The following is a 14,588-nucleotide window of genomic DNA, read 5'->3' on the forward strand; positions in this document are numbered from 1 at the left end:
TCCTTTGCCGTTGGTTCACCCTTCAATGGCCGCCGCTGCTAGCATACTGCAGACTGCGGCCGGTGCACCGCGCTGATCCGATAGCAGGAGCCAGGTGCTTTTCCTGGTCTCCCATGGGGTGCAGGGCCCAAGCACTTGGGCCATCCTCCACTGCACTCCCTGGACACAGCAGGGAGCTGGCCTGGAAGAGGGGCAACCGGGACAGAATCCGGCGCCCCCTTGATGACTCATGAATGCTGTGCTGAGTATTTCAGAATGTCTAACAGCATTGCTGGCCTCTGTCCACTAGATGTCAGTAGAATCTGCACATTTTTAACAAGAGGAAATGTTTCCAGATAATTGTCAAGTGTTCCATGGTAGGCCAGATTGCTCATGGTTGAAAATCACTAGTTTAAGCTATTACAAACTTAACAACACCATTTAAGATTCACATATAATTATCTTGTTGGCTGAAGGCATTTTAGGCATTTAGGTAATAACCTGCTTAGTTATTTATGAGAGAGTATGCTCACATTTTCTACTAATACATATCTACTAGTTTTTAACTAGTTCTAACTATTAATATACTGAATCCACATTATAATTTTAAGCTCATTTTGATGACTTGAATGAAGAGGAGTTAGTATATGAATAGAGGAGAAACTAAGAAAATAGGGGACAGCAGTGAAATACAAAAAGATTCATATAATACACCTAGAGTAATAGAAGAATATTGAGTGCAAAGACAGGAATCAGGAAGTCATAACCATGAACCGACCTGAGAGAGGAAGCCGCTATGAGGGGTCTACAAATTTGAGGTATCAATGGCACATTCAGATGTACGATTCTAACAAATACTTGGAGACAGCTAAAGCTTAAAGAAAAGTTGGAGCAAAGATTTGGGAATCGTCTCCATGTAGTAACAAATGAAGGTCTAGAAATGGTTGGGGTTGCCCTGAGAGCAAGTATAGGAGGGAAAGAAAACCTAGGCTAGGCTGTAGTTAATTCTATCTAGAAGCAGAGGAAAGAAACCAGACAGGAAAAGAAGTGGTCAGGATTTTAAAAGGAGACTCAACACTGAGCGTCATGTGAGAAATGACAGAAGAGATGATTTCAGGGTGGACGTAGAAACAGAACCAAATCCTGAAAAGAAAAATGGATGAAGACTTTTATTGGGTACGTGGGAAGTTATCAGAAACTTTTCTAATAGCAATTGCAGTAGTACAAGAGGTGCTCATGGTGCTTAGGAAAGCAAAACAGCAGCAGCCGCAAAATGTAAGCCGCTCTTCCAGCAAGTTTGCACTGCCGAGAAGGAGAGTGGAGGCTTCACTGGGAGAGGGGATCTCACTGCAGTGCCTGGGAGTGTACTGGATGTGGTCATGGTTACACAAATCTGCCAAGTCACAAAAATAATTTGTCCATTGAAACGCTTGAATTTTGGGGCTGGTGCCGTGAGATAGTGGGTTAAGCCTCTGCCTGCAATGCCAGCATCCCATATGGGCACTGGTTTGAGTCCCAGCTGCTCCGTTTCTGATCCAGCTTCGTACTAATATGCCTAGCAAAGCAGTGGAACATGGCCCAAGTACTTGGGCCTCTGCACCCCATGTGGGAGACGCAGAAAAAACTCTTGGATCCTGGCTTCAGCCTGGCGCAGCCCCAGCCATGAGGCCATATGGGGAGTGAACCAGCAGATGGAAGATCTCTCTGTCTGCCTGTCTGTCTCTCTCTCACCTTTCAAATAAATAGTTTAAAAATGCTTGAATTTTCTGACAAATTATACCTCAGAAAAGCTGTTTTAAAAGTAATAATACCAAAGTATTAGCACTTTGAAAAGTAGAGAAAAGAAAAATAACCACTATTCTGCAATAAGTATTGCTATTATTTTTGTGTGTTTGTTTCTTGTATTTTAAAAAATGATTGCTTTCTTTTCTAACATCGTTATAATAATTGTGTTTATACATTCTGTTTCCTGCTCTTCATTGCACAGTACAGTCTTTAATTTTCCATAAGTGTATAATTTCACAATGAGAAGAAACACTCAATAATTCTAATACTCTTCAAATGAAACTTATCCAAACAAGTTTTCATACAATTAGCTCCTCAGTGATAATTTTTTAGAATGACATATGTGAATTAAACAACACATATGAAGTGATTAATTTTGAAGAAAAGGGAAATCCACTTTTCTCTAAAACAGAAAAGTAGAGAAAGGGAGCATGTATGAAGATAGAGAGGAGATAGCAATTGAGATCATTTTCTCTGAGAAGTTGGAATTCTCTCAATAGGATAAGGAGAGTCAAATGGAAATTTGAAGATGGGGAAAAGTTTGGAATTATCTTTGGGGAACTACGGGAGGAAGATTTTAAGACAAGTATACGCATACTATGTGTAGTCACGTGGACCTAAGTATGGGAAAGTATGTCATGACAGAAAACTCAAGCACGGTTCTATGAAAGATAGCCATGCAAGGAGAAAGCCAGCATCGAGGAGTCAGAGTGGAACAGAATGGTGTGAGTAACACGATTCTGTGACTCTAGCAAGGAGCACTGACCATGACTGTGATTAGGTGAGTAGGACCAGAGGACTGTGCAGAAACAAAGAGATTTTTATCTACCGTCAGAACAGAAATTCTTGAAAATTCAAGGTATCAGAGTTCAAGCTTAACAGGACTATTCAAGTATGTAGTTCAAGTTAATTACCAGTCATGCCACGTCAAGACTTCTACCAGCTTCTCTGAGAAATCTCCACTAGTCAGACTTTCCTTAGTTACTAGCAGTCCCTCCCCCCACATTGGGAGATTGGTAATAGATTTTTCATTTTATATATTCTTTAAGTGTGTTTTTATGATAATATACTGTATGTTGGTAGAAATATATGATATAAATTAATTTTTTGAAACAGAAGAAAGCTTCAGATATGTGCTCACCATCACCTCTATTCATTAAAGTAATTAATATTCTTTTCTCATTGCTAGATTGTGAAAGATGCATACCAGGAAAAGACAGCCACAGTTTATCCTGAACCACAAAACAAAGAAGCGTTTGTCCGCTCCCAGATGTATAGCACGGATTATGACCAGATTCTACCTGATTGTTATTCTTGGCCTGAACAGGCCCAGAAAATACAGACCAAAGTTGAACAGTAGCATAATAGCCGGCGTTTCTAACTCCATTAATGAGATCTTGAAGTCTTTCATAGTTTTTAAAGGTTTGAATCTTTTCTGATGATTCATAATATGTTTAGAGCAAAATAATTTTACTTTAACAGTCTCAAAACTTATGGAGGGATATTAATATAAATTAGAATAAATGTTATAGTAGGCAATTTTGCTTCATTTACCTTCCAGTTACTTATGGTTTCTATTTTAATTATTCTGGCCAAATTCTGTTTAATAGTTATTGTACCTACTACTGAGAAACTCATCATTTTTATATAGGGAATTAATGGGAAGACCAAAATTAGTAATACACTGATATGATCAACATTAAAACTCATAATACTTTTGTTGAGCATTTTGTTAAATTTTGTTTTTTTAACGAAGACAGACATGAACTTAGACATAAATGAACTTTTGCTAAACAGAAACAACACTACTTTGCTACCTGGAGAAAGATAACTTCTCAGGTATTTTTATTTCAGTCCCAGGTTATATTTGTTCTTTTTGTGCAACTGAATTCTAATATTTCTAAGAGAGATCACTGCTGTTTACAATGCCCTGTGCAGTCTTAGTTTTGAATTTTCTTTTGTCATTGAATATCTCTCAGAGTAAAGCTCTGATCACCTTCACCATGGGTCAGAAATCCCTCTAACAGCACCTTTGCTTCCTGCTGACCAAATGCCGTATCCTGCAGCTACCGCACTGCTGCTGCAGGGCCTTTGTGAGCTGTGGGCCTCGTCTAGAAGTCAGCACCTTCAGTTCAGCACAGTCTGAGCCATGAGGACTGAAAGGAGGGTAGTTAAGAAGATCCTTGAGGAAGGGCTGCCTGCGGAGCTGACCTGCAAAGGCAAGGATCTCAGGAGTCAGGAGCAAGACCATGACTCCCAGACAAACTGGATCCCTCGTGTCTCCTGGATTAGCTCAGTTAGCAGAGCTTGCTATGTTATAGTAACCTCCCTGTCCTGTAAGTTTGGAGAAAGTTTTGTAACTACATCCCTGGTATCAGAAATTATCATTATATCAGATAGTATAATATTTTAGTTACTGAGACTATTTACTTAGAACATGATTGATAAAATGGAAAGAATTTTAAAGCTGAAGCTCAGGTGCAATAACATTGGCTATTTATTTATAGAATTTTCTGTTTTTGAAGTAATGCTGTAGAAAATGTAAGAAGAAGTTCAATATAAACTGAACTATAATTTTACTGAGAGTTGAATGTCACACAAACTGTTTTAGGTGTGAGTAGAAACGGTTTGGGTATTTCTAAAAGTAACATTTAGCTAAGGGTTTCCTCAAGATAGTTATTTGGAAGACTCTGAATGCTTACCTGTTTCTTTTGTTTCCATGTTGTCTTAAAGCTCTAACTACGTGTATTCTCCTATGCAAAAGATTTATTAAAGCATAGAAACATTGAATAAGTAAAATTATAAAATAATTGTCATTTTTTCTTAAAACCTTGTTACATTTTTAAAATAAAAATTTTGCTTGGTATTGGGGGTCATATGACAAGGTATTACGAATTCTTAAAATATTCTGATAGCTGCTAATTTCAGTATGAACTCCATTTAATATATATGTAATCATAAAAACTAGGTCCTATTAGGAGTGAGCTACTTCATTGTCCTCAGGGAAAGACAATGGAACAAACACAGGATAGTTATTAGATGTTAAGCATTCTACACACATTGCCTTATTTAATGTAATCTCAATTTTTAAAAATTTTCTTTTAGCATCATAAAATAAACAGGTGGTACTGATGTTAATAATATATTTTTTTAAATAGTATATCCAAATGTTATCATTTCAGTATATAATCAATATAAACATTATTGAGCTATTTTACAGTATGGGTTCATTCTGAGACTTCAAAAATCTAGTAAATATTTTATTCTGAAATTTTAATTCAGGGGCTGTCGTGGCATAGTGGGTAAAGCCACAGCCTGCAGTGGCAGCATCCCATATAGGTGTTGTTCAAGACCTAACTGCTTTACTTCTAATCCAGCTCCCTGATAATGTGCCTGGGGAAAGCAGCAAAAGGTGGCCCAAGTGCTTGGGCCCCTGCACCCATGCGAGAGACCTGGAAGAAGCTCCTGGTTCTTGGCTTTGGCTTTGTCTGAGCCCTAGCTGTTGAAGCCATTTGGGAAGGGAACATCAGATAAAGGATCAATTTCTCTCTCTCTCTCTCTCTCTCTCTCTCTCTCTCTCTGCCTCTGTATGACTCTGCCTTTCAAATAAATAAATAAATCTTTAAAAATGTTAATTCAGTTCAGACTAGCCATGAGGGCTCACTAGCTGGCTAGTGACTACCATACTGTGCTGATCTAGAAGAGACAGTTATATACAACAGCTGAACATAGCATTTCCATACGAGAAGTGAAACTTACCTAAGTCTATGGGAAATGTTTTCTCAAAATTATTTTGGTAAACAATGCCTCAACAAAGCAGATAAAAACGGATTTGTCCCAGGCTTGTGCACTTGCTCTCTCACTCTCTGTTTTATTAAGATGTATTTACTTATTTGAAAGGCAGAGCAACAGAGAAAGGAGAGACAAAGAGATCTTTTATTTTCTGGTTTACTCTCCAAATTGCTGCAACAGCCAGATCTGGGCCAGGCAGAAGCTGGGAGCCTAGAACTCCATTGTGGTCTCCCACATGGGTGGCAGAGACTCAAGTACTTAAGCCATCTTCCCCCACCTCTCAGGTGCATAACGGAGTGACCAGGACTCAGGCTGGCACTCAGATATGGAATTCTAGTGTTTCAAGCAGCCACTTAACCCACTATGCCACAATGCTGCCCCCTCCCACAGGCTCTCTTCAGTCAGCTATGCAAATTAGGAAGGGGAACACTGACTAAGAAAATCAATGCATTTAACAATTTTTTATATGTTGCTATTAGCAGAGGAAATGTAAAAATCTGTTGGAGCACATGAATACATGAGTTAGACAGAAGGGGAGGGGTCAGGAAAAGGAAGCAGTAACCAGAAAGATAAAGAATAAGCAGGAGCTAGCCAAATGGTGCCTGAGTGCATGCATGTGTGTGTGTGTGTGTGTGTGTGTGTGTGTGTGTTGGGAGAGTCAAGCGTTACTACTTCTCGGCCTTTTGGCTAAGATCAAGTGTAGAGTCAAGTGTTTTAGGTAGAGAATAAGAATGTATTCAGGTATCCCAGGCAGGAAAGGGCATTACATATGGAGAACTGAAAGCAAGAAAATGTTAAACCTGTTTCATTTAATAAGCATACATGCAAAAATATTAAACAAATCCAATGATGTATTAAAAACACAATGTTGATTACTGTCTACAATAAAAGGAAATCAGATAAAGCTATGATAAAGAAAATAGTGTATTAGTAAGGAAGAGATAATAATATAATTTTTTCAGATAATATCTGCATACACATCCAGCAATAGTAAAAACTATTAAAGAGAGTCCAGGTTTTCCATATGCAAAATCATCTTTAAAAAGCCGTAGAATTTTGGGGCTGGCACCATGGCTTACTTGGTTAATCCTCTGCCTGTGGCGCCGGCATCCTATATGGGCACCGGGTTCTGGTCCCGGTTGCTCCTCTTCCAGTCCAGCTCTCTGCTGTGGCCTAGGAGTGCAGTGGAGGATGGCCCAGGAGCTTGGGCCCTGTACCCCATGGGAGACCAGGAGGAAGCACCTGGCTCCTGGCTTCGGATCCGCACAGTGCGCCGGCCGTAGCAGCCATTTGGGGGTTGAACCAATGGAAGGAAGACCTTTCTTTCTGTCTCTCTCTCACTGTCTAACTCTGCCTGTCAAAAAAAAAATAAAAAAATAAAAAATAAAGCAGTAGAATTTTTCTGTCTGCAATGATCAACTAGATGTTAAAGGCAAAAAGGAGTTATAATTTACAAGAATAAATGATATGATCTTCTGTGAGGAAAAAATTTGAATTCCACTAAAAAAATATAAAAGATGTGAAAAGGGGTTGGCATCGTGGAGCAGTGAATTAAGCCACCACTTGCAATGTGGGTTATCCTATATTGAAATGCTGGTTCAAATTCTGGCTGCTCTACTTCTGATGCAGCTCCTTGCTAATGCACTTGGGAAATCAGAGGAAAATGGTCCCTACCACCCATGTGGGAGACCCGGATGGAGTTGCAGACTCCTGACTTCAGCCTGGCTCCTCTCTCTGTGTCACTCTGCCTTTCAAATAAATCTTTAAGAAAGATGGATACATGGAGAGCCTATGCTCTTGATTGGAATGTGTTAATATAAAGTTGTATTTCTCTCTCCAAATAATCTATAAACTCAATGCAGTTCTGTCCAGGTCAGGCTAGGCTAACTGCTGCTAAACCCCACAATGTCAGACTCGCCCCATAGAAGCACAGTGTTTGCTTACATTGTTGCCTACTGCAGTCACCTGGGAGAGAAGGCCCTTCCATTTTATAATACGTCCCTCTGTATCGTGTGGCCTCCAGAGTCACCAAAAGGACAAGCAAGCGTGGGAGATTATTCAGAAGGTTTTTTGGGTCAGCCATTTTTACCCACTATCTCCTGCCTAAGATCATCACATAGCCCCAGTGGTATAACAAGAGAAACAGAGATATTGTCTTTCTCTGGCCTCAGGACTACAACATGAACCACACTTGATGAGCACAGCATTTTCTCTACCACAAGTCCAAGTTTTGGTTGAAATTTACAAGGAAATGAGTAAACTTACTCTAAAATATATGTGGAAAAATCAAGGTCTATTCCTGTAATACATACCAGATAGGACTTGCTCTTATAACTAAACGGACTAACTAAAGTGCAGTCTGGCCCAGATCCAGCTTAACTCCTGATTCAAGTTCTCAGCCTCTCACCCTAGTGCACTCTCAGAAAAAATATATCTACTCAGTCACTAGAGGTCTTTTAAATACAATATTCAGTCTACATTCAAAACAGAAAAAAACTAGAAGCAGAAAGCTGTCACCCTAATCAAGAGGAAAAAATAATTGATAGAAGCAAATTGACAAATCATCCAGATGCATTATCACACAAGGATTTAAAACTGTTACAGTAATGCTTATGGGATTAGAGGGGAAAAAATAAAATGGAAGGAAAGATAGGTTTTAATAGAAAATGAAATACCTAGAGAATTAAATGTATATTTTTAGATCTGAATAACAAAATATGTGAAATTAAGAATCAGTGGATAGGCTTAGCAGCAGCCAGAAAAAAAAATTGATGCCCTTAAGGGTAGCTCATTAAAAATTACTCAGATTTTGAAGCACGCAGAAAAAAATGAGCAAGAAATAAAAGCTGCCTGCTATGACATGGTCTAACATTTGTGGCAGTGGAGCGCTGGAAGGGGAGAAGAGAGTAGTGGAGTGCAATCACTATCTGAAGAGAAAATAACCAAGAGTTTTCTGAAATTACTAAAAAATTACCAGTTTGTAAACAGAGCTGGCAATCCCCAACTGATCAATACTTGTACAAATAAAACCACATCTAAGAATATCTTAAAATTCTGAAAACCAAAAATAAGCAGAAAATCTTAAAAGCAGTAAAAAAAAATACCTTCCGAGGTATAACAATAAGATTGACAACAAACTTAGCAGAAAAAATAAGAGATAATGGAAAGATACTCTTAAGGTGCTGAAAGAATAAATGATAACTAAGAATTCTATGTATCAAGAAAACACCCTTTGAAAATGAAGGCAAAATAAGGTGTTTCAGACAAACCAAAATTGAGATCATTTATTGCCTCTAGACCTAACATTGCTAGAGACATAAAGGAAATTCTTCAAAATGAGGGAGCATGATCCCAGAGGGAAGTGTGGATCTGTAGGAAGAAATAAAAAGAGCTAAAAATGGTTAATGTATGGCAAATATTGAATACTATTATGCAGTATATATGTTGATATTAATGATAAGTTATAGGAGTTGTTTCATATTGACCTTTTGATGTAAATAATAATGTGGGTAATGTTTATCAAGTATGTAGAAGTAAAAGTAGGAGTTGGACAAAGAGTAAAATGAATGATTAAGTTGTGTGGCTTACCCATTATTCTTGAAGCAGTATATAATTATGTCAGGGAATATTACAACAGGCAATGTACCACTTTCATGCACAGTCTTCATGAGCAATTACTGTAGGCCTACAGTATCCCTCAAGAAATATCCTAATAGGGGGCCAGCGCTGTGGCATAGAGGGCTAAGCCTCTGCCTCTGGCCAGCATCTGATGTGGGCACCGGATCTAGTCCCAGCTGCTCCTCTTCTGATCTAGCTCCCTGCTTATGGCCTGGGAAAGCAGTAGAAGATGGCCCAGGTGCCTGGGCCACTGCGCCCATGTGAGGGACCTGGAAGAGGCTGGCTTTGGATTGGCCCAGTCCAGCTGTTGTAGTCTTGCAGAGTGAACTAGTGAATGGAAAAACCTTTCTCATTGTCTCTCCCTCTCACCGTCTGTAACTCTACCTCTCAAAGAGATAACATCTTTAAAAAATTTTAATAAGTTAACTAAGTGTTTTATAACCTCTAGAATAGCCACTGAGAAGAGGTTATAAAATGGAATAAAAAGCTGAAAAATGTTAAAAAGCTGAGAAAGGAAATAAAATTGAATGATTTCCACTTGATTAATGCAAAATAGCAAAATACCCATCTTTACTGGTAATTTTATATATATATATAATTTTTTAAAGCAAATAGATTGTTTAAAGCACAATGATTTTTTTTTATTTTATTTATTTGAAAGAGTTACATAGAAAGAGAAGGAGAGGCAGAGAGAGAGAGAGAGAGGTCTTCCATCCACTGGTTCACTCCCCAATTGGCCGCAACAGTTGGAGCTGCGCGATCCAAAGCCAAGAGCCGGGAGCTTCTTCCAGTTCTCCCACATGGGCGCAAGAGCCCAAGGAGTTGGGCCATATCCTACTGCTTTCCCAGGCTACAGCAAAGAGCTGGATCAGAAGTGGAGCAGTCGGGACTCGAATCAGTGCCCATATGGGATGCTGGCACTGCAGGTGGTGGCTTTACCTGGTAGGCCACAGCACTGGCCCCACTGGTAATTGTATTAAATGTGAACTAAACACTCCAATTTAAAGGCAAAGTTTATCAGATTAAATTTTAAAAAAAAATCAACTATATGCCATTTTAAAGAGGTAGGAACTTTAAATTGAAGGAAACAAAAAGGATAAAAGTAAAATGATAAAAAAAAAATCCCATACAAACAGTAAGCCTACAAAAGCTGGTTGTGGTTTTATTAGTAGACAAAAAGAGTTCAAAGCAAGGATCTGAACCCACGTTACTGCAGTGTGGGACATGGGCATCTTAACGGCTAAGTATCTGCTTCTAGAACATCCTTCTTACTACCAGCATTGGTCAGCTTACCATTGTCTAGGGCATCATGCTGGTCCAGCATATTGATGATGATACACCGAGAGGACTTGGAGCACAAGTAGATCCCCGGATGCCTGGGATGTCAGAGGTTGAAAGGGAATTCCCATGAAAGCACAAGAACTTGTCACCTCAGCCAAGTTTTGTGGAGGACCAGTGTGTGTTCCGTGTTAGGGTGCCCCTCATTGTGAAGCACAGACTTGCTACTTTGTTCCTTAAAATGACTAAGGAAGACCCCGCTGATTGGTGGGCTTCTTTAAATTCTGTATGTGCTGCTCAGACCCACTTAATGGGTTGATTCAAACACTTCTGCCTTTCACTGGACTGAGAAAAAGAGAGATGTCCCCCGCTGGTCCAGGCTGCAGTGAAATTAGCTCTACCCTGAAGACACTGTAGGGGACCCATTAGGCTCAGAGTTCCTGTTGAAAATCAGGATTCTGTATAAAGAAGAAATTTTTAAATGTTTTACATTTTCAGCAAACCATGCCTTCTTCAGCAAAAAATCATTCTTTTGACATACTCCTGGGCCTTTGAGATAAAAGCAAATCAAAAGCTGTCCCACTTAAAAGTGTTCCACTGAGACCTCCAACAGTACCCTGAAAGCCCTCTGAAGTTCAGATCAGGGTTGGATGGTTTGTAAACAGCCACATAAGAAAACCCAAGTTCATAGGCAGGATATTTTCAATTAACACATGGATGTTTTAGGGGTCCCTGTGTCGTGTGGCCCACTCCTCACTTCACTATCCAACTGCCTTCAGCTCTTAGCTGTAACATAAAAAATAAGGAGAACATTCTCAAAGAGTGCTGGTTGGAGTCCTGGCTGCTGCACTTCTGATCTAGCTCCCTGCCAATGCACTTGGGAAAGAAGTGCTAAGATGGCCTAGTGCTTGGGCCCCTTCCACCCATGTGGGGAATGTGGAAGGGGTTCAGGGCTCCAGGCTTTTGCCCTTTTGCCTGGCCCAGCCCTGGCCATTTTGGCCAGTTTAGGAGTGAACCAGCAGATGAAAGATCCCTCTCTCTGTCTCTCCTCTCTCTAACTCTTCTTTCAAATAAAATTTAAAATGTTTTAAGTTACTGAGTCTTGATTCTTAACAGATGCTGATTCTGACTTCCAAGAGAAAAAGGGGACAATGTTGTATAGTTCCAAGGAGGTGCTGTGCTACTGTGCATTCAGTAGGCCGGAAGTGTGGAGCCATGAGGCACGTCAACAGCAAGAGTGCACAGCCATCTCTCCAGAAGCTGCCTGAGGGCAACTTGGTTTCATTCACCTTCTCCCAAACCATAGAGGGAAGGGGCAGTTCCCCAAAGTGGGGTGTGTGTGTGTGTGTGTGTGTGTGTGACAGAGAGAGACACTGATGTGAATGCTCCTATCAGGCTGGATAAACACAGCCAGAAGACCAGCAGTCTAGTATACATGCAAAGTTTTGAATTATTATATTTAGAGTATATTTCTTCTATAAAACTTACGCTTCTCCCATAATGTCTATTGTGAGCGCTTCTTTTTTTTTTTTTTTTTTTTTTAATTTTTTGACAGGCAGAGTGGACAGTGAGAGAGAGAGACAGAGAGAAAGGTCTTCCTTTGCCGTTGGTTCACCCTCCAATGGCCGCCGCGGCCGGCGCGCTGCGGCCGGCGCACCGCGCTGATCCGATGGCAGGAGCCAGGAGCCAGGTGCTTTTCCTGGTCTCCCATGGGGTGCAGGGCCCAAGCACCTGGGCCATCCTCCACTGCACTCCATGGCCACAGCAGAGGGCTGGCCTGGAAGAGGGGCAACCGGGACAGAATCCGGCGCCCCGACCGGGACTAGAACCCGGTGTGCTGGCGCCGCTAGGCGGAGGATTAGCCTAGTGAGCCGCGGCGCCGGCCCGTGAGCGCTTCTAATAGAAGTTTCCATTGAGTGCTCATACAGGGCATGTAAAAGTACATTGTGACAAATTACTATCACAAACAGTTCCAGAAACAGTAAAAAATTCAAAAGCTAAAATTTGTTTGCTTTGATTAGTGAGCTATATAAAGAATCAAATTGTTCCATATTTTAGCTCTTTAAGCTTGTTTATGTATCCTTCTGTAGCAACTTTTGCTAGTTAATTATTAGAACTTCCTGTGAGGTAGGTACTTACTCATTTCAAAGGAAAAAAAGGTTGTATCTCTTTGAGGCCCGCACCTTGTGAATGCTAACTATCCTATTCAGAGCAGGGGGAGGCGGTGTGGAGGGATGACTCCCACACTCAGCCCCGGTAAGCACTGAGAAAGGAGTCCTTGGCAAGGTGAGCCGTCCTTTCTCCCTCCATATGTAAGTGAAGTGCGACTTCGAGTCACAGCCAAGGCAGGGGTTAAAACACGAATGGGCAGGTGGTCTGGCAGGAAAGGCCCACACAACAAACTTGAAGGTCCAATAATGCCCTCAGAGGAAAGCCATTCTGAGCTAAGAAAGCGGGCAGAGGGGCTGGCGTTGTGTAGCAGGTAAAACTGCTGCCTGCAATGCCTGCATCCCATATGGGTGCTGGTTCGGATCCTGGTTCCTCCACTTCTGATCCAGCTCCCTGCTACTGGCCTGGGAAAAGCAGTGGAAGATGGCCCAAGTGCCTGGGCCCCTGCACCCATGTGGGAGACCCGGATGAAGGTCCTGGTTCCTGGATCCTGGCTTCTGCTTGCCTCAGCCCTGGCCATTGCAGCCATCTGGGAACTAAACCAGCGGATTTGAAGATCTCTGCCTCCCTCTCTCTGCAACTGTAAAATAAATCTTAAATAAAAAAATGAACCCAGTTCCAAGGCTTTCACAGGCGCAAGAGTCTGCTTAGTTCCAAACCCTTGCTCTGTTATATCTCCTAACAGAAGGACAGAGGTCTGCATCCTAGACACACACACAGAAAAGGGGGAGGACTGTTAGTTCTGCACACTCAGCACACACAACACACCATCCAACAGAATGTGTGGAGAAATGGGGACCAAAACTCTCCCCTCCATGTTACCAAATCCTGTCATCCAGTTCCAGCATTCAGAGGGGTCCAGGACACGAGTGAGTTGCCTGGCGCCCAGCAGGAGGGTGGAATGTTCCCCAGGAGAGGGTGGCAGTTGCTGAGGAGGGACCATGGCAACAGGGAAGGCTGCGGAGGCATCTGAGACACCCGGAAATTCTTGGGGAGGGCTGGGGACCCGGCAGTGAGAAGGCGCCACAAGAGCTACTTAATGAGTTATCATTAAACTTTTGAAGGGCCGGCGCCGCGGCTCACTAGGCTAATCCTCCGCCTAGCGGCGCCGGCACACCGGGTTCTAGTCCCGGTCGGGGCGCCGGATTCTGTCCCGGTTGCCCCTCTTCCAGGCCAGCTCTCTGCTGTGGCCAGGGAGTGCAGTGGAGGATGGCCCAAGTGCTTGGGCCCTGCACCCCATGGGAGACCAGGAGAAGCACCTGGCTCCTGCCTTTGGATCAGCGAGGTGCGCCGGCCGCAGCGCCGCCGGCCGCGGCAGCCATTGGAGGGTGAACCAACGGCAAAAGGAAGACCTTTCTCTCTGTCTCTCTCTCTCACTGTCCACTCTGCCTGTCAAAAAAAAAAAAAAAAAAAAAAACACTTTTGAAAACAGCTAGCAGAGTTCCGAATTTTCAGAATAGATAGCACTGACTTAACACCGAAATGTACTTTTTTGTTCCCCCACTAATAAGGTGACAGTGCAGTCATCCACACTGGTCTCCTCTCAACACTCTGTAGACAAGAAGCCATATTTATTTTGTGGATAAGAACTGGGCGAAGAATATTGCTAGTATCATTAATCAACTGATAGAAGCAGCCAAAAAAAGAACACGTAGCATTGTGCATCATCTTCATTCCTCTTGTGGCTTCATTGCTATGATTCCTCTGCCCTTGCTGTCTGGATCTAGTGTAACTCAAAGAAAACACTCAAATCAGAGGTTTAACGTCAAGAAATGTAGTAAACATGTGCTCTCCCTTTGTCTCATTTTATCCTTGATTTAGAACTCACCTAAAATAACGAAAGACAAGTTGGCATGTCACCCGTGTACTGGCATCATGAAAAGGAGGAATGTTATTAATATTTATGAATATACAACTGCAGTCTGCTGTTTGATGTTAACTGGGTTTTGGACTCGTCTTAAATCAAC

General features: G+C 41.7%; 1 protein-coding gene across 1 annotated transcript in view; it reads left to right on the plus strand.

Annotated features, from left to right (window-relative positions):
- Positions 1 to 4,571, plus strand: part of ME1 (malic enzyme 1) — a 242,233-nt gene extending 237,662 nt beyond the window's left edge. Inside the window, exon 14 of the mRNA XM_002714552.5 lies at positions 2,954 to 4,571. Within this exon, the coding sequence (XP_002714598.2) occupies positions 2,954 to 3,124 (171 nt within the window). The 3' untranslated portion in view covers positions 3,125 to 4,571. The remainder of the gene's footprint in view (positions 1 to 2,953) is intronic.
- Positions 4,572 to 14,588: the final 10,017 nt, after the last annotated feature.

This window comes from Oryctolagus cuniculus, chromosome 5 (assembly GCF_964237555.1).
Source record: "Oryctolagus cuniculus chromosome 5, mOryCun1.1, whole genome shotgun sequence".
NCBI classification, from domain to species: Eukaryota; Metazoa; Chordata; class Mammalia; order Lagomorpha; family Leporidae; genus Oryctolagus; species Oryctolagus cuniculus.